The sequence below is a fragment of the Opisthocomus hoazin genome, chromosome 7 (assembly GCF_030867145.1).
Source record: "Opisthocomus hoazin isolate bOpiHoa1 chromosome 7, bOpiHoa1.hap1, whole genome shotgun sequence".
Taxonomy (NCBI): Eukaryota; Metazoa; Chordata; class Aves; order Opisthocomiformes; family Opisthocomidae; genus Opisthocomus; species Opisthocomus hoazin.
This window is the reverse complement of record NC_134420.1, coordinates 43808329-43833871: the sequence shown is the minus strand read 5'-3', so window position 1 is coordinate 43833871 and position 25543 is coordinate 43808329. Positions and strand designations below refer to the sequence as shown.

The following is a 25543-nucleotide window of genomic DNA, read 5'->3' as shown; positions in this document are numbered from 1 at the left end:
AATATGTATTAAACAGTGTACTGTATAATAAAAAAAATATGAGTATGTGTTTCTCTAATATTAAGTAGCAATAACACTGTGTCATCAACGCCCTTCATTTCTTTTGCAGGAGAAGGGCTGGAAAACCTACTTTTTCACTCATGATAATCACAGAATCACAGAATGGTAAGGGTTGGAAGGGACCTCTGTGGGTCATCTAGTCCAACCCTCCTGCCAAAGCAGGGTCACCTACAGCAGGCTGCACAGGACCTTGTCCAGGCGGGTCTTGAATATCTCCAGAGAAGGAGACTCCACAACCTCCCTGGGCAGCCTGTTCCAGTGCTCCGTCACCCTCAGAGGGAAGAAGTTCTTCCTCATGTTCAGACAGAACTTCCTATGCTTCAGTTTGTGCCCATTGCCTCTTGCCCTGTCGCTGGGCACCACTGAAAAGAGTCTGGCCCCATCCTCCTGACATCCACCCTGAAGACATTTGTAAACATTTATAAGGTCCCCTCGCAGCCTTCTCTTCTTCAGGCTGAACAAGCCCAGCTCCCTCAGCCTTTCCTCGCAGGGGAGATGTTCCAGTCCCCTCATCATCCTTGTAGCCCTCCGCTGGACTCTCTCCAGTAGCTCCTCATCTTTCTTGAACTGGGGAGCCCAGAACTGGACACAGTACTCCAGGTGGGGCTTCACTAGGGCAGTGTAGAGGGGAAGGAGAACCTCCCTCAACCTGCTGGCCACACTCTTCCTAATGCATCCCAGGATCCCATTAACTTTCTTGGCAGCCAGGGCACACTGCTGGCTCATGGTCAACCTGTTGTCCACCAGCACTCCCAGGTCCCTCTCCACAGAGCTGCTCTCCAGCAGGTCCACCCCAAGCCTGTACTGGTGCATGGAGTTGTTCCTGCCCAGGTGCAGAACCCTGCACTTGCCCTTGTTGAACCTCATCAGGTTCCTCTCTGCCCAACTTTCCAGCCTGTCCAGGTAACAGTAAAGGAAATATGTTCTCATTTTAAATTTGATTTGACCATTGCTATCCTTAAATGTACAAATGTCCTACCTACTCCATACAAATATATATATTTTAAATGACTGACAATTTGTAATCAATAAATCAGGTTTCACCTACAATGTGCAATCCTTCCACAAAAATGTTAAAAATATGAATTTTCAGATTGGCTTAAGAAATTATATTTAATCATTATAACCAGTTTCTTGATAAAGGCATGCAGCATATCTCTGCAGGTGAAAGATTCAATAGAGCAAAACCACAGTACTTAATTAAAAGGAAAAAAACATGTAAAAAGGAGTAATAAAAAAGGGCATTTGAAAGCAAATTTCATCCCTCAACTAACCCAAGAAATAATGAGAGAGAAAAGAAAAGAAAGGGAAAACAAACAACCTTATATCTGTATACTGACATGAACTGGGTGTCAGAGACTTTCTTTTTAACAGAACGAAAATAATAAATACCAAAGTTCAGAAAGTATCACTGACTTTTGCTAAAAAGCAGTCAGAAATCCCATTTTTTCCACTGAAATTTATGATTATACTATGTGAAAACCACCACAGGATTACTTGTAGACATACACATCAGTGACTACAATATGTAAAGCAGAAGTGAATAAATAATATGTGTAGAGATAAAACTCAATTAGAAAATAAAACATGAAAGGGCAGAACACCAAGCCAGCTTTTAATTTTTGTAAAATACATTAGACAACTGAAAGGAAGAGAGTATTTGTGTCAATTCTACAGGCCTGGAATAATATGCTACTGAAAAATTTTAACACTGATACGAGATCTCATGAGGGAGGGTGTGGGTGAGGAGGTTCAGAGATTGACTTGAAGCACAAAATCATCAGTCTTGGATTATAAAATTTACACATTTACAAAATCACCTAAGCTTGAAAGTCAACCCATAATTCGTGTCTAGCTTTCCGTGTAAATTCTGGGTACACATTACTTAGATATTCTTAAAGTAAATGTATACCAACTTCTTACATTGTACCACTTCAATAAGAAAAAAAAAAAACACATCCAAAATTACGAGTAATAATTTGGAGTACGGGGAAAATCTTGGTCCCACAGAGGTGAACAGCAGAACTCCCTAGTATGGTTAAATTCCCAGTATGGCATGGTTAAGACGTATGTTTAAGATACCCATACTCGACTGTGTAAATGAAAAAGCCTAAATGTCAACTCAAACATCTAATTGTAAATGGAAACTCATTCCCTGAAGGCGTATTCTTGCACTTCCACACAGCACAAAAATAAAGATCGCAGAAATATAAGGCAGTAAAAAAACAAACCAGAAGGCCACGTAGTTTGAAGACCAAATTTTTTCTTTACTTCAGAAATATACCTTTACATTCAAATGCCAAGCTGCCGCACTGTAACAGGAATAGGCAATCATAAATTTAATTTATCTTGATCATTTGCATCCCATGGCAAACTGAGCTCAGGCACAACATCTGGTTTTCAGTGAAGACCCAGGTTACCTCGTTTTCAGTCTGGGTCCATTATAATGCAGAGCTGTGAAGAAATAAGCCTCAGGATCATGTAATCCATTCTCCACAAAACGGTGAATTGCCTCATGATTGAACATTATCCAATAACGAATGAATTTGTTCATGATCCACCACAACAACTCCTCCGAGTTTATGTGGAGGGTTTTTTAATTTTCTTTTAAGATGAACACACAAAAGTATTGCAGTTACATAACGGAATTTGCTTCTTAAAATTTTGCAGAAAAAGCTGAATGAAAATTGACAGAAATTAGAGCATTGCAAATGTCATTTTTTAAGCAGGACTTCTGCCTTGACATCCCTCTCATTGTTCTGCTTGGCTGGAGCTGCTGTTTTTCATTCTTGACCTTAAAACAGGACACGTGAAAAATGTACTTCATCCCTTCTTGCTTGATGATGTTACAATCCAGCAGTTAAATATTGTCTATCATCTTTTGCATCCTTCAATCCATTTGGACATGGCCAAATAATAATTTGAAAAACAGTAAATATCACAATCACAATTTAAATTCTGGTAAATTAACGCCTAAAAAAATCCTTAGAACTAAAATATGGCATCCACATACTTAGGTAGCAGGACTCTTCTGCACTGGCCACACCAAAAGATGACTTTTTTTGTCAGTTTCAGTGATAAACACTTCACGCAGGAGGTACTGGCAGGCGCCTTACTATTTCCTTAGCTATCTTTAGATAGGCTTTAGCCTGTAAGAAGAGAAACATATATTTAGCACCTTTCATTTTCTAAAAAATGGAATATTTTACATCTTGTTAGGTATATGGTCTTTCACACATTCAAAGAAAAAGAAAAATGTTACAATAAATGCGCTTGATTTAGCCAGTTTTGTGTTCAGGAAAAATGATGCATTAATACATAAAATAAGTACAAGCATTATCTAAAATATTGGGGGGGAGATAAAATTTAACTTTAGCATTATTCGAAGAATGGGACTTGACTGAGCTATCTGTCTTAAACAGCAAACAGAATCAATATTCTTCTGGAGGAGAGGTGTTGAGAAGGAAGGAGACTCTCTAGTACCACAGGTACTATTAGTTATAAACTTCCCTCACCCTGAAGATCAAGATGCACATGCACAGGATTAGGACAGAAAATCAGAGAAAGCAATGACATTCAAAAAAAAGATCATTAATTCATTATTGACTAGACTACACTACAGAATTGACTACACTACAGAATTTCCTACAGAGACATTAAAAATTGAAGTATTTTTAAAAAAATACATCTTTCCAAGAGACTAAAGTGGGTATCAGAAGGAACTAACTCGGCAACACCAGAATCCATAGAGCAAATTCTCCCTCTCACACTACCTGTGGCATTTGGTCAGACTCTCTGCGCTGGAGGGCGGAAGACCACAGAACTGTAAGACTATCAGGAGTGACCCAAACAGGCACACTTCTTATAACATCTTTTTAAAAAAATGACACAGCTAGGACCACCATCAGTCTAACATCAAGTATTCATAAATCTAATGTTTAGAGACATGTATAAAAACACTGCCTATGGTCCAACACAGAACAAATCACAAAACAAAACCAAGTAAGTCCTGCATCAAGCTCAACAACTTGTGGCTGAAATGGAACATGCTTTTTAGAAAGGTCTCCAATCTTGATATAAAGATTTTCAACTAAAAGAGTATCTTTGTGCATGTGTATACATATCTTGTACATTATTCCAAAGATTACTTCCATTGCTAAAAATGTACACCTTATCTATAACTTGAATTTGTCATGCTTCAATTTGCAGCTGGTGCGTCACGCTCTGTGTGTGTCCAGTACAACAGAAAACTCCCCTACTATTCAGTTTGCTTCTACTCTGTTACCCTGTGACCAAGGTACTTCTTCACTGTCTCATTTAAGTCTGCATATGGAGCCCACATTAACAATCTTCCCTGTTTTACTAGAAATCACCAGCACATTCCCTATCACACCAATCCCTCCTGCCTCCTGTAGCACTCTCAGATGGCTCTAACTTCGAGTTAGACCGTGTATCCCTGATGAGCCTTTAAAACAGTAAACAAGTTGACAAATGCCTGAGGCCAGAGCTTGAGGGGCAGGAAGAGGTGGCCAGTCTCTCAACAGGGCGACTAGGACCAAGTGCTGCTGGTCTGAACCAGGTGGCAGCCTTTTGCAGGGCCAGACACCCCTAACTCGTCTCCTCTCTTCTACGTTTGCTCCTGGTTTGTAGGATTTTCTTTTCTGGCACTCCCAGGCTTAGTGCCTCACAGTCTCAGTGCTCACATCACCTTAAACCTAAAGCCACATAATTCTCTGAGTTTGTAAGGAATGCAGACACCAAACTAGAATTGTTTTCTTCCATATGGCTGACTTTGTGGCAAGAACTACAGAACATAAGTCACAAGCACGAAATTCAAACTTCTGCTACAGGTGTAGCTGCAGTGCAGCTGGGCAGCACGGCTGTGCCTGTGTGCGATACGCAGTACACCTAGCTGTTAATTCCCAGGGTGGTCCAGCTACTCCCCAGCTAGCCCCCTGCACAGACGAGATAAGGGACCACCTTGACTGAAGTCGAGCTGCCTTTGCAGCGAAGTATTTGACTAATCGGTGTAGGAGTGCTCCAGGTGCAAATTTTGGACTATCCTGAAGAGTATCACAGGCAACTCCCACTCGGCACAGATCAATTCATGTGTTTTAATGAGTCAATTAACAACCTGCATGGAAAATCTGTCCCCTTCTACAGACCGCCCAGGCTGTTCCTGCTCCAGAGTTAAACAAATTGTACACAGAATTATAAATACACTGCAGAAATTGTTCCTGTAGATGCAGAAATAGTAAAATAGGACAGTGGTATTGTACATAGTTAAGACAGGACATGTTCTGTACATAAATCAAGATAATCAGCAGTAACAGATTGTACATATGTTGCAGTAGTTATACAGGACTACAGACTACCTTGTTAAAACTGACCTAAACAACAGTTCAAGGAGTCTCATTTGATCCAGCCAGGGACATCATTGGCAAGGGTCCTTGGAACACATACTTCCGTAACTATCCAGATAGCAACCAGATACCCTGCTTGGGAGACTTCACTGCTTGTGTGTTATCCTATGTCAAGATCCCAATGAACTGTTTTCCCCCAAAACACTGTTAATGAGTATATGGACAACAATTTCGCAATGTACACTGACTCTCATGTGCCAAATAGCTTCATAATGGGAGGTTCCTGGTGCAACTCTTTGTAGCCAGCATGCTAGTATTATCTAGCCCTTGAGTTATCAGCAGTCTTGCCTGCTAAGCATTCTTTTTCTGTTTTCCTAGACCACTACTTTCTATGTTGAACAGAACAGTATCTCATACGAGAACTCTACCAGTAACCTGTCCTTGACAAAATCAACTATTTTAACCCTTAGTTTCCCATCTCTGAACAAAGCATTCAGTTATGAGTGAGGACCTGTCTATCAGCAGTAACATACATCAACATATGTGAAAAGTCTAAATGGAATCTCAGCAACTGTCAATACACCTTTCATTACATAAAAAAACCCTTACTTGTATTGAATGTTTTCCCCCACTCATGATCTTTTCAATGTAGCATCTGTAGACAATAAGCACAGCTCAGTTCAGCTGCTTACTCCTCCATTAGTAAGTAAAAGAAGATAGATTGCAACTGAAAAAGGAGAGGGTTTTTTGTTTCCTTTTTAGGTGGAAAGTCAGAGGAGAAATTTTAAAGGATGAGTTCTTATTCATCACTCACAACCATTTTCATTTTAATAGGATAAAAGTGAACTTTACAGATCAGTTTTTCCCTTTATGGTTTGGAAGCTCTAAAGGAGTGGTTTATAGACTGTCTTTCTGAAAGCATTTTTTTGCAGATGGACAATTCCATATTTAACAGTAACATATCAATTAGCTGGAAGCCAATCACTCCCCCTGCTTTGAGAGGATGAAGGAGAAGCACACAGGAAGACAGAATGCCCTAAAACCACACCAGACTTGTTCATTATGAACACTGCCTAGACGGGCTCTGAGAGCAGCACTGGGGAGGGCAGAGATAGAGGCGGAAGGTGACGTTCAGAGAGTCGAAAGAGCTAGATAATGGCCACGTGGGAGACGGTTCACCTCTCAAACACCAGTACAAACACTGCTGGAAATGAATGCAGCATTCTTCAAACCACAAACCTCCTTAGGACTGAGAGGGCATGGTAAATGATGAAGTGACTAATGTCAGCATAGATCTTGGAGTAGGAAACTGAGAACTTGTAATGAAGTTCATCAGGAAAAGGACTGAAAAGTCCTACTTAGCCTAAATAATCAGAACATCCTGATTCATTACCCTAGCATGGGACAACAGACGTGGGGTAGATTTAAGCTGCAAGTCTTTTTATTAGCTTATCTAATTAAAGCCCTACTGTAATCCTAGAAAACTGTGAGCCTTTCCTTATGGCATTTCACTCTCCTCAAAAATCTTCTCCATGAGGGAAGTACGCATCACTGCTAAGATCACTGCAAACTGACCGTACAGGCCATAGCCGATTGAGCTCTGTTCTCATGGACTGGATTGGCTTGACCTGCTCATTTGCCTTTCACTGAAGTGCCAATCTTAGCCTGCAAACAGCTCACTAGGGTGCCTTCCAGTGCCTAGTGCAATAGCCACACAAATACACGATACAGTTTACCCATCAACAAAGTCAAAACTGTTAAAAGACTCCAAGACTATTAAGATGCTTTATCCAGCCCAGCAATCCAAGGGAGAATCTACACAAGTCCTGACTGTCTGGAACATCGAATGCTGAGGACGCTACTATACCTGTAAAGAAGGATAAAGTATTTAAATCTGCTCAACTGACCTGTTAGGGGCTTATACTTTATTCATTGCTAAAGGAAACCAGCAACTACGTGCAATGAGCAACTAATCCAATAGTGACAATCACAAGGATAAATACTGGACTTGGCTACCATCTGCAAGGAAATAATGATAGGTGATAGCTTTTGTTCTTATCAGAATTCTCTTTGCTCAACCACAGTCCATTTTCCAGTTCAATCAGATTTTTAAATAGCTTTAATTTTTATGGAAATTGCTTGTTACTTTGACACAGCTCCAACCTTCAGTGCATGCCTGGAGCTGCCCTCTAATGTCTGTACTTTGCTGTGGTCAACTCAGAAGGCACTAAAAGCATGATGATAAACACAGGTTTAAATGAGCTTCCACTTCAGATAAAAGTTTCATGTCACCCAGAGAAATTCTAGATTGCTGCAAGAGGACCAGAGCCTTTCCCACTTTGTCTTCCTCTGGGCAGTTCTACCGTAAAATTCTTCTTTGCATATATTGGCAGCTCCTGTCAAGCTGCAATAAAGTCTCAGCCCAGAAAGGGGACAGTCAATCCATTACAAGATGAAATGGAGGAGAATGGTAAGTAAACTGGACATTTCCTGAATCTAATACCTCAAAAAAATTCCTCAGAGCTCATGGGAAATTTCCTGTTAGTCCTATTACCAGCAGTTGCAAGAGCCAAGCCGCCTCCTGAGACAGCCTCAGCTGGGAAATACCGCTAGCCCCAAGGTGCCATTATGCACATACATCACTCAGGTGCCATGATGTACATCAAAAAAACATCCAGCCCAGAAAACATGGTTAAGCAGAACAGTGCAATTCAAATGCAATATAGTAACATCCTTCAAAAAGACTATCCTACCACTCAGCGTTTTCTTCAGCAGAGCAAAGCATAAATACGGGTCTGATGATGCATTGTACTATCTACACCCTGCATGAAGATGCGAACCTACACATACCAAATGTTACTGTGATCATTCAAAAGCAAGCCTTGATGATAAGGCATATCATAAATAACATCATGCAGCCTTCTTCAGGGTTTGCTTTTCTTTTAAAGATACCACACCCTGGAGAGACCACTCTTTAAATGGAATTATTGATGACAGCTAAACAACAGCAAACATTATTTGCTACCACTGCTTCAATTTTTCTCCAACTATTTCTTGCAAGCTTTAAAAGGTTGTACATTTTTACCCTACTCATACATAACTCATTCGTAGAAGGCTACAAAAAAAGTCTTTCTGAATACAAATTCCACCTGTCTCTTTGGATAATACCACAGTAAAGTCTGTAACATTTCTAATTTAACTGAAAAGGGATTTTTAACCAGACTTACTTTCCCCTGTTATGTCAGATTGCTGATGCCTTGTGTGCCTGCTTTCCATCTGACTGGGCTTTTTTCTCTCCCCTTACAGATCTACATGCAATTTACTGGCTGCAAATTCCTTCACTGATATATATTCATATATGAAATCTGCAAGATGGCTGAATACATTTCACATTGTTGAATGTGAACTAGACAGTACCAGAACCTCCCCCAAGAAGTATGTGGGGTTTGTATCATACACTGGTCTTTGTCGCAAGCTGGATAGGATGACATTAAGCGTGTTTTCCAGCCACAGGTCCTGGCTTCCTTGCTCCAGGAAAAGTTTGGTTCTCCTCCTATCCAATCATAAATTTCTCGCTGCACTGCATCTAAGTTTGTGCATACCTGCACAAGGCTGTGCAATCTGAGGATCCAACACTAAGCTATAGATAATTCACTGGGTTTGCTCTTTTTCATCTTCCCTTAAGTTCCAATATACTCCACTTGATTTTCACCTAACAAGAGGGTGAACTCCCAAGTATTTTTCGTTAATAGATTCCAAATGTTTTCCATAACAATACGGGGCAAGAAAACACTAAGGAACTATCTGACCATTATGTGTTTCCTGGAATTTGGAGTTTTTTTATACTTTCTGTCATAAGAGCTCACTATCTCTTTAATAATGGAGAAGGGGAAGAAGGTGAAATCTAAACCTCATTCTTTCACAACTTCTCTAGCGTCTTGAACACATTATCCCTGCTGAACCTTCATCTCTCCTCCACAACTCTCTTTTTTTTTAAATCACCTTATTCCCAAGACAAGATGAGAGACAATGTCTACTGCTTGCCTCCACCTCCAGCATGTCTCCTCCCTGAAATGTCTATCCCAACAAGACTCCCTAGCTTTTAGTGAGTAAATGGACACACTGGTACAGCAAATGTGTTTTGTACTTGCTTAAGCTGCTTCTTTGACCTTGAGATAGATGGGAGCTTGGTGCTCAGCGGTCACATTTAGACTGTGAGATAGATGGGATTTTGGTGCTCAGTGGTCACCGTTAGTTAGCCTGTCTCTTCTTGCAAGGTATTAGCAGATCCAGTGCCATCAAGGCTGTGATACACCCGTAAGTTTCTAGCAGGAAGTCCTCACAAGATAACCACCAATTGTCCCATACATCTCCGGGTTCTGTGCTCACAGATGGAAGAGCTCTTAGGAACCTCTACTTACCTTTTCCCTCAGTGTTGATGGAGAGTTCACTGGGCATTTAAACCTCTACATCTCTACATCCTCTACATCTGAGCATGATCAATTCCACCTGGTTTCAGTGATTCCTCATTTGTTTCCCCTATTCAACCTTTTCCCCTACTGTTTTCCCTGGTCCTTATTCTCCTTTACTAGCCTTTGCTGTCTCATAAATTTGGGTGAGCAAAAAAACGAAGCTCCAGTCAGCCAATCTACCTCCACAGGTTGATCGCAGACAAAAATGCTCCCAAGACTCTCACTTATCTCCAGAAGGGTCTGGTAAGTTTTCACTGTTGATTAAACTAAGAAATTACTAGCTTCTTGTAGAGGATGTTAGATTACTCCCAGTTGCTGTGGTCTGCCTGCTCTCTTTCTGTTAGACAAGCCCCTGTCACTTGACACCAACATGCGAGTACAGCAATACTCCATTTGTACAGCACATTACAAAGTTTTGTCAACAAAGAGTGTTAAAAAAGTGCCACAATTTAAATACCTAAGCTGACAGAAACATTAATGTAGACAACACTATACCAAGAGCAAAATCACTTTACCAGCACTGTTTATTTCTCCTTGGGGACTGTCTTAGGCTTCACCAGAAGAACTCTGGCCTTTAAACCTTCACATCCTTTAGCTATATAGTCAGCCCTTTCCATAAGTACATGAGTCTTATGTATTCTGTGCATTCCCTAAGGAAGAACTTTCTAAGTTCACACATGCACAATTCTACAAGTAATCTTTTTTTTTTCTGGAAGGGTTGTTTTCGTTGTTTATAATTTCCCTGCTAGTTGTGAAAAGTAAGCTTCCCTTTTCCACCAACTACATCTAAGCTTTAAAATAACAAATTTAGACAAGTTTGCTTACACATTTTAAAATTCTAATGTACAGTGAGAGCTATACTTTTATGTATCAGCAAGGCAAGTTGAACTCCGCAGCAAGTGTGTAACCAAAAGAAGTATTAGCCAACATATCTTAGAAACACCCTTTATTCTAGTCTTGACAGAGCTTAGGAAGTGTGGCAGCATGCTAGGTTTCTAAGAAGTCTATCACCATCCTTACTCCCCACTGTTTGAATCGGCTAAGTATTGCTTCCGTTTTGTGATTCTGTATTTGATTTGTAAGTGTGTTCTAACAAAAACAGCACAGAATTTTGCATTACAAGAAACACCTGTAAATTTAAAGGACAAGAGCATAGACCATTTCAGCAGCTCTGCACACATTGTTCTCTATCTGAAAAATTGTGATTGTTCATGCATGAATAGCCACAATTGTAGTTTAAGAAACATGGCGATGGGTGTCATTTATTCAAGATTAGAATCTGACCTTATATGACCTCTCCCACCATCAGTTATGTGCTAAGATTTTAATTTTTGTTTTAAAATATAAGAGAACAACAATCATTTTATCTGTCTTTAAAATGAGAAGCTATCCAGGGATAAATGTAAATTCTTTTTCATTCTGTAGAGATTAGTGACATCTAAAAAAACCTCATTGTCTGAAGAGAATGATTATCTCACAGACACAACGGCAGAGAAGAATATTAAAAGTTTTCCCCAGAGTCACACATATTTGTCAATCTTTATTCCTCTTCATATTTAACTTAATTGCCAGAAATGGTGCTTATAACCCCTCCTTTCATTACCAAGAACACAGTCGAAGGAGCAACAGATGGCAACACAACAGCCTTTCTTGTCTTTTTGAATTTTCAGAATGCTATCCTACATGTCTGAATTTTTAGATTGATAATCCTGCAGGCTACAGACTCTTGGTTATTATAGATTTCAGATACAGGGAACTGTGAGCCTTCCATCTTGGTTTCCTCAGCTGTTTTGCTTCAACTTTGACCTAAGCCACACATCTATTCAAACCTTTGCGCTGCTGATCAAACTTCCCAGATGGAAACTTCAGTATTGATTATAAAGATTCCTTTTCACAAGGATCTAGACTCAAGATCACTACATTATTCCACAGAAGGTCAGCACGGGCCTTCCCCAAACCTAGCAAAAATACTGCATTCAATGGGAAATCAACATGCCATCGTGCTGCTGCTTCTCTCTCAAAACAAAATGATATATGACAATTTTTAAGACTGTCCCCGTTCCTCCGGAATCCCAATCAGTACATTAGTAATACTGGATTATCCTTTTTTTTTTCCTTTTAAAAGAGTGGGAAGGAAAAAATTTTTCAGTAAATGCCTAGCAATCACAATGTTAGAAAGGTTACCTTATTTGTACATTCTACCTTATCTCTAATTAATTCTACCATCTATTATCAGCATTAAGCACTTTCTTTATGGTAACATCTAAGCAGCAGTCAAGAGTGAGGCTGTATCACGCCATGTACTGCGCACAGACAACGTGGCAGACAACACCCTGCCCTACAGAGCCTGGCAGACAAACTCCAGCAAAGACGCACGAGAAAACACTAGCCAGGAAAATCTTACTACATCAGTGTTGACAAAGTTTTATACGTGCAACTGCTTTTCTTTACAGACTTGCATATTTGACTCCCATCACCTCAACAACTCATATTTTCCTTTGGCAATAAAATGTTATGGTAAAGGCACAGAAAAATCCGTTTCCTCTTGTGTGTAAATTGCTCTACTTCCTGCTGAAAACAACCCAGGTGCTGACAATACACGGGTTTTGTTCCAAACATCTTTCGATAGGACCCTTTGACGGTTTCCAGGCTTCACTACCAAAGGCTCAACTGACAGTTTTAGAGGATCTACTTCAGCTGCAAGGTCTCATGAGCCTTGACATTGACCTTCCTCTTCTTGGCATGCCAGAGCCTGGATCAAATCTTCGCTGTTCTGAATGATTCAGACTAATTAAATAAAACCAAACCCACAGAACGGATGACCAGCATTCCAAAATGAAGGGTCTGAGTTACTTGATGATACTACCCTCTTTTACTTTATTTCCCTAAGTTACATGCAGATACTCATTTCTTTTCAAACAGCAATAACGAGAAGCACTATCCAGTCACTTCTTAGGGAAAGCTTTTTACTGTTTAAAGCGCAGTGCACCAAACTTACGGCATCACTTTGAGGCTGCGAGATCACAACAGGTTGTCCTGAATCACACGTCTCCCGTATATTAACATGCAGCGGAATGTCTCCTGTATCAACAATACCAAGATACATATATGTGAAGACCGAATGTTTCTTGAATGTTTCATTAACAGCCCTAAAGCGACTTGCAATCAAATGCCATTTCAGTATATTCTTTGAATTACTTAATCTCAAAAAATTAGCGTTTAAAACAAAAATTGGCTGCAGTACAGTTTCTGTACATCCATAATGATTAATGCCAAACTTATTCTGGATTTTTCATTCTCTGAATAGGAAGGACTATGCTTTGCAGTCATTTATTACAGAAGGCAGTTTGCTTTTTTGCCTCCTGAATACACAGAAAAAACACAGGCTGAGATACAAATTATTTTGTGTACATAAAAAAAAATGCTTGAGTATTAGGCAAACGCTCATCATGCAACTTACTGTTCAGCCTATCTCATTGCATTTTCCTTTCAGTGCTGTTTCAAGATTTTAATCACTGTTCAAAGACTTCTTTGAATACTTAATTTCCAAATAATAGCATTTGTTATTGTCCTTATTGGGCCTTGGATCCAATTAAAAGGTAGACAACTACGTTCATTCTTCTTTCCAATAGAAAACTTCTTTATAGTCTGCTTTTATAACAAACAGGGAACTGTCAGAGAGGAAAGGAACTCTCTAAGGGAGAATCAATTAGCAGCCCTATTCCATTCTGAAACGTGCTTTCTGAAATACTGTTTTTCAGCACTAACGAAAACTTGAAGTTCCCATGTTTAGTTCATTGCTACACAGATAATTATGAAGTGAATTGAAGCCTGACTTTCTTTTAAATGGAAGGTACAGCTAGGTTTTACATCTTGGATGGATGTAGACAGAACAGTCTACCTTAGTTCAATCTTGACTGGTCTCAGAAACTGTATCAGTTTAATTCATACACTTTAGCAACATTTATTTAACCCAAACCAAGGCCAGTGTAAACTACTGAAGTTCAATGTAGTCATAAAAAGAAACATTTAAAAAATGTATGAAAATTGACGCATCTAAGAGATAAAAACCCAGAACTGAAAGCAAGTAGGAATACAAATAAAAAAATCAAACAAATCCCAAGCACAGAGGCTGTGGCTCCGTGATTAGCAAACTGAATCTTTGAAGAACTTCAGTTTGTTATTTATGATGACCACACTCCATTTCCTTCAAATTTAATTGTTTCTTATTTGTTTCAGTCATGAAAAAATTTCTTTAGCTGTGTCTGTTCACTGATTCATTAAAAAAAAATTTAGGGGGTCCTTGAAAGCATAAGTGCTGAGAGTAATTTTCATTTATTTTAGGAAGTAAAACCAAAAAAGCATTTTAAAAATCTGAGAGTCATTGTTGCTGGTTCTATCAGCAGATATGGTTCAAAACATTAGGAAGTGTAAAGGTGAGGAAGCAGTGTACAGAAATTATTATCTTAGTATCATGTATACCAACGGTATAGCTTTCTGGTCAAAGTTATGGGCACCAAACAAAAAAAAAGAAAGCAGAATAGGGGAATTTCATAGACAGGGAGAGACACGATCAGCAGCACAAAGTCCTCACAAACTTTGCAACACTCCTTTAGCGAACAATAAAAAGATGAGACAAAAGTATATGAAATAATGAACTACACTCAAAGGTGTATACTGACAACTGCTAATTGTCTTCTGTCATAAAGAAGAATAAAGGAAGTATTCAGTAATATTAAAGGCATATGATTCTGAGCAAATAAAAGGAAAATACTTTTCTATCCTGCACACTGCTAGCTCGCAGAATTTGTCAGATGTTATCATGGAAACTAAAACCTTGTCAGGTTTTATGGGAGGACTAGTCCTTAGCTGAACAAACAGAACTGCCACAGGTGTTGCAAAATATAGGCAAAATAAATTTAGAAATACTAGTTTTAAATATATATGTTTTATTTTTATATACATATTAAAAAAAAAGTTCTCAAGGCTTCTGGGCAGAATTCAAGTAACATTGGGATAAAACTTCCATCTGGAATAGATTAATGTAAAATCTGTAAGCAGTATTTCTTATAATACCATATGGTATTATTATGTAATGGTCATCTCTGCAAGGAGGAGCATACTAATCAGATCAAGTACTGTAATTCCAAATTTAACACTTGGGGCATTATTCTTAACCTTAGTCTGGTCTTTCACCAACAGTTTGAAGGTAAACTTCACTCTGTTTTTCTTCATACATGTCATCCATCCCTTGCTAAACCTGTAAATCTCTCGCATCGCTCCTAATTAAATACAATCACAATCAGTTCTGCTCTCTTAAGGAATAACAAAAACCATCTATGGGACCAACGGCATGGCACATCATTTGTGCTTGTGTATCTAAATGTCTGTTTGATTCAACTGCTTGCAGAGGATTTGCATCTATCCACATAACCCAGGGCTGTAGGAGTCCCCCTGGGCTCCGATACAACTCATTATATATTCAGAAAACTGAAAGACAGCCCAAAAGCATGTCTTTAATTATGTGTTGCCTTCCTGTCTTAAGTTTATGTCAGACCTTGATGTTTCTGTGTTGATCTTTCTAAGTGAGCTTCCTGGTTCCTTTTAATGAATTAGCTATGGAAAATCATTGAGGTAATTATAGTAATACATCGAAACACATCATTAGCACATGCAATTATCCCATTTACCAATTTAATTATGCTGTTATATTCTGTAATTTTTTTTACTGACAGCACAGGTTGAAATATGCCTTTTAAAAATAGCAATGTATATTTTAAAGATCAATGTATATTTTAGCTTATAGGCATGCCAGATCATTTAATCATGGCTAATTTTTGTTTTCAATAAAGATAAATTTTCTTTTGAAACAACATTTTGCAATTCAGCATATTCTTTTAATCTCAACACTTAAATACAATCATTACAGTCTGCTTGCTTCCATACAAGAGTCAAGGCATCTTCATATGGTCATAAAAACAACAGCTTTAAGGGATTCCATTTCAAATTACCATATTTATTTCAATATGGAACAACTCATATCATGAATGGAATAAATAAGAAAACTTCTACTGACATTAACGGACAGAGTTTAGGTCTGTTTCACAAGACCAAAGAGAATTCTCAGTTATTTGTAAAAACTGTTGTATGATCAATAACATAATGAATTTCAGATAATACAGCACATTAATATCAAAACAATTCATGTTCTGGATTGTTTCTAAATCAAGAGAGACTTAAGATGCAATTCAAGAATTTTCACATCCAGTCCACATCCCATTTACAAGAATGATCCTGATAACAAACAGAGCATACAAAAATTGTGACATTCAACTACTCAAGCTATTAGTTCTATTATATCTGAACACTGTCTGAATATAGAGTAATCTAGGATTATGCAGCTCCATACTTCAGTTAATGCTTCCCTCACGCACATCATTAAATTTTTCTTCAAACCATTTCTATATCCTTACCTAGAATATCCAATCCAAGTGTTTTTGCTAGATCTCTTACACCATCAGCTCCAAAAATGTGTGTCTCATGCTTACACTTGGGACACTGGAAAACACTCATATTTTGAATCAGTCCTAAAACCTGTTAAATTAAAAGAAAGGCACATTCAAACGTGGGATTCAAGCATCAGTATTTCCATTATTCATGTCAATTCAATAAAGAAGAGATTATCAACAAAGAATGGACAAAGAGTACTCAGTTATAATGAGAAGTAGCAGTATTATCAGACTCATTAACATCATTATCAACTTTTATTAGTCGTCTCAGTTGCACTATCATTTGTGCATTATTTCAAGTTTTTCACACTTATACCTCTCAAAGATTAGCAAATTTCTTTGTTACAGAAAGTACCTTTTGTTCATGCCTATCTTTCCAAGAACTCCCTCTGCCAGTATTTCATTTTTGGACTCTGAATACTGGTAGAATTTCCATGTTGTGTTTTATAGCTTGGTAATTTGCAGTTTCAGGAAACACAAAATAAAAACATATCATTACAAGAAGCGACACAATCAGACATGCTTTTAAGATATTTTTGTAAGTTATCTTGTAGGGAAATGTTTTCTAAAAGAATTTGATTAGTTATTCTTCTGAAGAGCAGAAACACATTCTAAAGATCAAACAACAAAAATAATTATGTGAAACTAAGTGGCAAAAACCACAGCATAAAAATCTAATACAGACATATTAGGTACCTTTCTGCTGATGCCAGATGTTCCAACATCATGCCTGCAAACTATGTCCTGAAAATTTGCCAAATCATGCAAAAAAAAATCTTCTTTCACAATGGACAATAATGCTAATGATAACATTGACCTCATTTTATTCACCTAGTGAACAAAACTGTTCATCAAGGCAGAGAAGAATTTCTCAAAAGTGGTGAAAACAGCCTTCAAACACCACAGGGCAAAAGCTTCTATGCATCTGCTAACCAACAGTAGACCTGCTTAAAGAGGTTCCACATTACAACATTTCACTTTAAGATTCACACGTTATCTGGGTATGACACACGCTACAGCCAAGTTTTGAAAATACGAATATATATTTTCAAGTACACAAAGCTGTTATTTACTTTGTAGCATTTTGTGTTTTTTCAGCTTCCCAGAGCATTCTAGTTCAGTGCTTAAACAAGCTGTCCTAGTTATTAGAGGAGTAATGTATCCACTATGCTAACAAAGCATATCTAAACAGACATACTAGTGCTCAATGCAACCGACAAGTATTAAGTTCTTTAAATAAGAGTGAACGTACAAGTTTTGGCACCAAAACTGAAAATAAAAAAGCATGTTATTTATAATATCATAATAAAAATTTCCTTACATTTAAGCTAAAAATTATCAAAAGATGATCACTTGTTTTTTCTATACCACCGTAATGTGTTCCACACTATTTTCTAAGAAGTCTTCCTTTACTTCTGTAAAACTTTCAGAAGGTTTAAAGTAAGGAACATTTTAAGAAACACTAACAACGAAAACAAAAAGAAAAAATAAAGATTACCTACTTTCAACTGAACACCACAAACTTTCCCCATTTTCTGCTCTCTCCTGGGGACTGCCAGAGAAGCAAGAGCAACAAGTTTCTATTTACTGGCATATTATTACAGGTAATTTTCTCATCCAGTTCTTAATCTAGGAGAAACATGAAACACTACGTGTCCAAGGGTACAAGGTGCAGGAATGGTAAAAAGGGCCCTCTGCAGCCACAGTCTTCTACTGATGACGTCTGAGCAGGCATTCATCCCGCTCTCCTTAAAGTAATGGAATTTTCACTGTAATGGTAAACTGGAGAACGCTAGGAGGAGTAAACTAGTATTTTTACTAGGATACAGGGAAGCCATTTTCTGCAGCGCAGGGAAAAAAGAGAACTTGACATTTATACTTTAAATTAATTAATTCATCTTCAGGTGCCTTGGGGTTTGAACCTTCTATTCTCCTCAAAGTAGTCATACAACATTTACGATTCAGCAAAATCACAATCAAAGAAAAAGTTATGTAGTCTACCATTGTTTTGTGAATAGTTAAGGATTATTACAGCTGTTCTGTTAATTCTTTGATAACCTAATACCTAATTCTTCTGCCACAGTTGATGCAGATGCCGAGATACAGCTGTATCCCCAATACTAAATCAGTTTTACAGGTGTTATTCACTGTCCTTTTTTGTTTTCATTTCACCAAATCTTACTAAAAGCAAATGACATTTCAGCATTCCACAATTATTTTTATTTTTTCAGCATTGCTCCTATCAGTCAATGAGTAGTGCATATTTATTCATATACAAATTATTCTTCTGGAATATGAAGAGATATTTTGGAATAGTGAGTTGCCAATTATAAACACCCAGTTTAACACAGAATCTGTGCAGAAATACGCAACTTTAGTGCTGAAGTGTATTTTTAACGTGTATTTCTGCAGATACATTTACAAAAGGAAGAGAGTTCACTATGACCTTCAGAGCTTCTAAATCTACAGACAAAGTAATAGGTCTTGCTAATGAAGTCAGCAGTAACTCTCATTTCCCTGTTCGAATACTAGATCTGGAAAAGCTTCAAAGCAGCTGTTATTGTCTACACAAACTCCTGTATGTATGCATGGATCCTACTCTAGTCACTCAAGCTCACTAAAGCTCCTTTCCCTGTACAGTTCTCAGCAAACTCAGCTCAGGAATGACATGAAAACTTGTATGATGAGACGCACCGCAATACAGGAGATAACCCACGGCAGTGGAGGAGAGGACAGTCATAATGCACAGAATCGAATTTCATTTAGTCAAATTGTTATTTTAAAGGGTAAAGAGAAATCTATCAAGAAATAACCGGAAATGCAGAAACCTTTCATTATGAATTATCTGCACACACCCTGTTGCTGAATGTTTACTTATTTCTTATGCCCAATTAATCTTCTGGTTATACAGCAAATCATACCAAATATATCCAAATAATCCAAATATACTACCTTCTAAGCTAAAGAAAATACACTGAGAGAATGAAAGCCCTCTGTCTTTATAAAAGGAGACAATTCCTGAGAAACCCACTTAAGTTGTTCACTGCACTCATGGATGGCGCTGAGGTCCAACTCCAGTCTGGTGGAGATCAAGTGATCAAGAAGAGTGTGACCAGCAGGTTGAGGGAGGTTCTCCTCCTCCTCTACTCTGCCCTAGTGAGGCCTCATCTGGAGTACTCTGTCCAGTTCTGGGCTCCCCAGTTCAAGAAAGATGAGGAGCTACTGGAGAGAGTCCAGCGGAGGGCTACAAGGATGATGAGGGGACTGGAACATCTCTCCTATGAGGAAAGGCTGAGGGAGCTGGGCTTGTTCAGCCTGAAGAAGAGAAGGCTGCGAGGGGACCTAATAAATGTTTATAAAAATCTGAAGGGTGGGTGTCAGAAGGATGGGGCCAGACTCTTTTCAGTGGTGCCCAGCGACAGGACAAGGGGCAATGGGCACAAACTGAAGCACAGGAAGTTCCGTCTGAACATGAGGAAGAACTTCTTCCCTCTGAGGGTGACGGAGCACTGGAACAGGCTGCCCAGGGAGGTTGTGGAGTCTCCTGCTCTGGAGATATTCAAGATCTGCCTGGACAAGGTCCTGTGCAGCCTGCTGTAGGTGACCCTGCTTTGGCAGGGGGGTCGGACTAGATGACCCACAGAAGTCCCTTCCAACATTCTGTAATCTGTTACAGTTCTGCAGTCTGCCATTGACTTCCTACGTAATCATCAGTCAGTCACCTGACATTTTAGTGCTTCACGTAAACACGCACAGTAATATTTCTGTCTTATAACGAGCTGTAACTTCCACTCCCATTATGAAGCCATAATCTTGGCTGGCTACTCTGGACACTATAGAAATACCAGTAAGTACATAGCCAAATAAACAATTTCAGTACATCTTAGAAGGAAATACATCGCTGAGTTTAAATAGCAGTTTTCTGAAACCTATGAAATCCACAGGTAAGGAAGCTACCAGAGAAGTTGCAGATTTAAGTAAAACCCTGTCTCTTTCAGGGGTATGATTGATAAGATAAACCATACTGAACTGAACTCAATTTCAGCAGGTGAAAATAGACAATTTTTTCCTAAATACTTACAGTTAATAACTTTTTTTTTGTTGTTACCTGCTCAGAGCAAGCCTCTGGGATGTATGGAAATGATGGCCAAACCAAACTCACATAATGGGTGAGAATCTTTAAATCTCTTGTGATACGAGTCAGCATCACTTTGCAAATTCCCTCCTTACCAGGTGAGCTCCACTGCAGAAGAGATGGCACTCCTCTTCTAATGACTACGTCCTAAGACTGAAAATAAGACTTTCGCATTGTAATCCTGGTTCTAACGCTGACTCTCATTGCCAGCTTTTCTTCAGTTCCTTCAGTCATTCTACTGTAATCTCAATGCAGTAATGGACAAACAAACAATGTTAACAGTTCTTATTTCACTGTGCTAATACTACATATGTCATTTGAGGCTTTGGTAACTGATGACTGGTGAGGTGAGGGGAACGTGGTGTGTACATATGCCTATGTGTACAAGGGAGCAACTCCAGTCCATTAAATATCAGCAAGCACACTCAAAGAACTCAGAGCTCAGCAACCTACAGATTCCCTGCTTCTTTGAAAATAGACTCATTGCAAGTGCTTTTTTAAGGATTAGATTAAAGATTAGATTTTTAAAGATCAGTCCATTATATAATCCGGACACACAATTTTAGTACAGTTCCACAGACTCCACCTCTTTGATGTAAGCCTCAGGTTTGAAGCTGTCCATCAAAAATTACATAACTAGACTTTATTTGGATCCTCAAATTTAGTTGACACTTAGAAATGTAACACAGAGGCAGGAGCTGATTTAACACTGAAGTAAATGACACATCTGTACTGAGGCGCACACATGGTTAGAATAAAATAAAGCAGAATCATGAAAAAGGTAAGACCTGATGACTGGTTCAAGTGCATTAAAACTCAACACCTGGTGCAACAGCTTCGCTGTGACTTTTCATGATCTGAAAATACCAACGAATCAAAATAGATCATATTTAATATCTTACTACTAGTCACATTAATAGCAGCCAAGCCTATTCTAGAAAGTACGATTTTCTTAGAGGCCACTCTCTTCAAAGAACACTGAGCAAAACAGATTTAGAAAGAAATCTTGGTAATTTCTCATCAAATCAAAAGGAAAATTCAGCACAGTACTAACCTGAACACAATTTTATTTGAAGAAAATAATGTTGCGCAATTTTAGCAAACCCAAACATAAAATCAAACAAAACATTCCATATGTTCTTCTGTTACATATATTTTTTTCTCCTTCTAGTAGCAAGTGATAAATGCTACTATACTTTCATTTTGGTGCAAATCTGCTTAAGGAATAGTTAACAATAAGGAATTTATCAACGAATTTCTTTTGTTAAGCTATTCTGTAAATCAAAACAAAAAGGGAAAGTAGTCACTTCAAGGTTTCTGTTGCATTTTTAAAATTAACAAAGCACTAGCTGTGAAAGAAATTTCCTTCCTTAATAAAGTGTTGAAATGACCTTCACACAGGTAAGCAAGAAAACACCTTTTCTAAAGCATAGCAAATGGCTTTTTCTCTTTACTGTTTAAGATAGGGAAGCATTTCAGTTTATATTTTCTCATAAACCGCACATTTCAAATGAAAAATGAATCTCTGCGCAAACTCTAGAGTATAACATGCAGTTACTTAGCAACTTGTAGCACACACAGAAAATACCGAGTCAAGAATGTCACCCTGTTTAATATTTTCTCCCATTCCATATGAATATTGTGGATATTTTTAAATTTTGCATTTCCCAAACAAGCAAGCTACCATATAAGGTATAAACCTCATGAAAAACAAAGTGATACACCCAGTCTTCTACTTAGCATGACAGTCATGGAGCCCTTGAAATGGCAAAGTGGCAATTAGGTACATGCGTATCTCCCCAAAAACGCAGATTTCCTTCCTAAAATGTACTAATACATGATTTTTCCACATTTCAAGAAATTTTTGATTTTAAGCTCCAACACAGTGCTGAAGAGGACACATAATGAGGATACAGTAAGACAGTATAATTGGAAAGCGCACGTTACTTTGTAAGACAGCCCGGTTAGCAGTCTGATCCATTCCAGGAGATTAAACAAATCGATTTAAAAGAAATCAAGCACTATTTTGACCTCGGCCTGAGAAAATTCTCTCCTTTCTGTTAAAGCAAGCTCCTGATACTGATGTAAGACGGATTCTAATCCTTTTTTTTGAAGAAGAATTTATGAAATTCAAGTGATTCCCGAATGGTTTGTTCACATATTGTAGTCTATGGAGATTTTATTTACATTCTGGGAAAACAGTCTATTGGTATTTTTAATGTAGAGGCTTACAGGTACATGGACTTTTCTAAACATTTCAGCTCCTTTGCGTGCATCCAATAAAGCCATGTCTTGTGGGGTAGAGATGATCACAGCTCCTGGGAAAAGAAAACATGAAATACCATTAAAATGTATACTAGCAATTATATGTTAAATATTGCGAGTACTTAGTACATGCTACTAAATTCAAAACTAGTCATACATTTATACGCTTGCTTTTTGTTTTAATTTAAGGAAGAAAATTATGCTAGTTTTTTTAGTAAGGAATGACCAAAATCACTGAGATATGATATGGATTGATACAAATAATTTAGATATTTTCACCATAAGTTTTTTCTACGTAGAAACCATTTCTATTCTCTACGTGAGAAAACTGATCTAGCTGTCATATGACCATGGACAGAAGACAACATGGTCTCCATGCTGAAAGGTTGCAGAAGTGGTACTCTGGGAATATCTACAGAGTCACTGTCCCATGCCATAATTACATCTGAAAGCTTTTGATTTAACAATAAGCCTTGTCCTAAAATCAAGAGGCAGCTGCCTATAATCCGACTGTTGCTTCTTGAACCTGCTACACTTTGATACAAGCGTTGACAGGCACAATCTTGAAACCTGTTACACCAGACGTAACACCAGTGCGTCTGTACGAATGATACTGCAAAATAAGAGACCAACTCACGCACACTTCCGCTAGGTTTGAAAAAAGTGTAGTTCACTTCAACAGCTCACTGTTCAGACATGACTCCAGGTTATCTGATAATTAGTACTCCCAAGAGTTATTAAACATATAAAACAGCTAGAGCTCTTTGTCAAAGGTTAGATTCTAAAGCAGGCTGACAAGTTATTATCCTATATTACTTCTTGATTAACACAGCCTGCAAAACCAATATAGGCATTATAATATGCCACATCACAAAGAGCATCTTTTTGCATATGCTCAGGGGTTTCAAATACTATTTCTTCAAAACTTGCATCAAGAATCTGCTCGTGCTCATTCCTGTTTTAGAAAAATGCAATGTAAAAGAGGACACTACTGGTCAATTGATTACATCTGGTTTCACACGGACCATCCAGTCTCCAAAGTACCCGCTACAAAAACATCTCTGCAGAGCCACGTTAAGCCAACCTCGCACAAGACATTTTTGCCAAACTTCCCGCTGGCAGCAATTACAGCAGACAATTTTAGACGCATGGGACAGAGTCTCCTCCTGGGCCTGCAGTTCCCAACTCCTCGCGTATATGGCAAAGGCAGAGGTGAGTGGATTTCCAGAGGCACACCACACCAGCACCACTGGCACGAGCCGGAGCACCGGGAGCCTGGGGTGCCAAGAGCCCTCCCGGCTCTGGCAGCGCTGGGATGGGGAGCTCTCGCCCCCACACCGGCCCCACGTCGAGGCTGGCTGCCGGGTGGCATCTTGTCTGACTGACAGCCAGCCGTTTCCAAACACTGCCTGACAGCACGCTTGCATGTTTTCAACCAGCGTTCTTAACCCCTAATTTGTGGAAGAAAAATACAATCTGGCACCTCGCTCCTGAAAAGCTGCCAATCTCTGCCTTACATAATATTAGACACAAGTCCAAAAACTGAACAGCGTATGTAACGTACTAAGCAAACGCAATTTCCCCATTGTTTGCTAGAAATCTGGCACCTAATTTGCTGTTGTTTCTGAGCCAACCTGCTTCCAACGGCATTGCAAAGAGTATCGAGGAAGCCTTTCAGTTACATCCAAGTCACCTCGGCTCCCCATTTCACCAAGCGCAGGGTTACGCTTCACAGCTGACATTGAAATGCAGGGCTAATTTCACAAAATGAATGCACCATTCCCTAAAAGCACTGTCCACAAAAAGTCATTTAGACTCAATGTCCTCGAGTTTTCTGCATATTTGTAAAACAAACATCTTCCAATACTTGGATAAAATGCTTATTACTGCTTTCTTTTACAACAAAATGGGAAATATGTGTGTTACATATATACACTCCTGTTAGTTGTTTCACACTTTTGCTCACACTCTTCTCTAAAGATGTCGGCTAAGCATTCCCTGGATCTTCAGGTAGACGCTAATATGCAGTCAACAAAACTGAAGTATACATTTTCTTGTCTATTATTAATTTTTTTTAAGAATCCAATAATTGGCATGGCATGAAGGACAGAGGCTGTGCACAATGAAAACACACCCAGCAGAACCACAAGCAGCTTATCCAAGAGATATTTTTGACTAACAAATCTTGTTGCTAGAGAACCTCATCCAAAAGGAAAAAGCCAAAATACCAAAAAGACCCAATGACGCATCGCAGAGTTTAGCCTGCCACAAACACCAACTCTCTGTACAAGAAACTCTGGCTTCTGAAATACATGAGTTAAAATTATGCTTATGGAAAATCTGCATGGCTTCTTCCACAGAATGAAAACCAACATGCTCAAGAAGCTGCTGCTGAGGGTGTCACAGATGTGTCTCTCCTATTTTCCTTTTCACTCTGAGCTGGATTACAGACAAAATTTATTCACAGCCAGCTTGTGCTGACTTCTATCAACACAATTTAAAATAAGTATCTTTTCTCTTTCTTTGGTACAACTGCTAGTCCAGCAAACCCAACCTGAAGTTCAAGAATTCAAATTATTAGCAGCATTATTTCCTTCACTAGCAACCAATTATGGCAAATGAGACTTTCAGTAGTGCTCCCCTCCCCAAGTAAGTTTGCATATGTTTAATTCAGAAAGTGATTCAAATAAAGAACACGAACAAACACAGCCCACACTTTCTTTTCTATCTTGGCTCTAC

At 38.6% G+C, this 25543-nt stretch overlaps 1 protein-coding gene across 6 annotated transcripts in view; it reads right to left on the bottom strand.

Annotated features, from left to right (window-relative positions):
• Nucleotides 1-2303: 2303 nt before the first annotated feature.
• Nucleotides 2304-25543, bottom strand: part of NUBPL (NUBP iron-sulfur cluster assembly factor, mitochondrial) — a 92602-nt gene continuing 69362 nt past the window's right edge. For all 6 annotated transcript variants that reach the window (XM_075426677.1, XM_075426678.1, XM_075426679.1 and 3 more), the window contains 4 exons: nt 22772-22857; nt 16369-16489; nt 12894-12976; nt 2304-3209 (listed from right to left, as the gene is read on the bottom strand). In XM_075426677.1, coding sequence (XP_075282792.1) covers nt 3147-3209; nt 12894-12976; nt 16369-16489; nt 22772-22857 — 353 coding nt within the window. In that variant the 3' untranslated portion in view covers nt 2304-3146. The remainder of the gene's footprint in view (nt 3210-12893; nt 12977-16368; nt 16490-22771; nt 22858-25543) is intronic.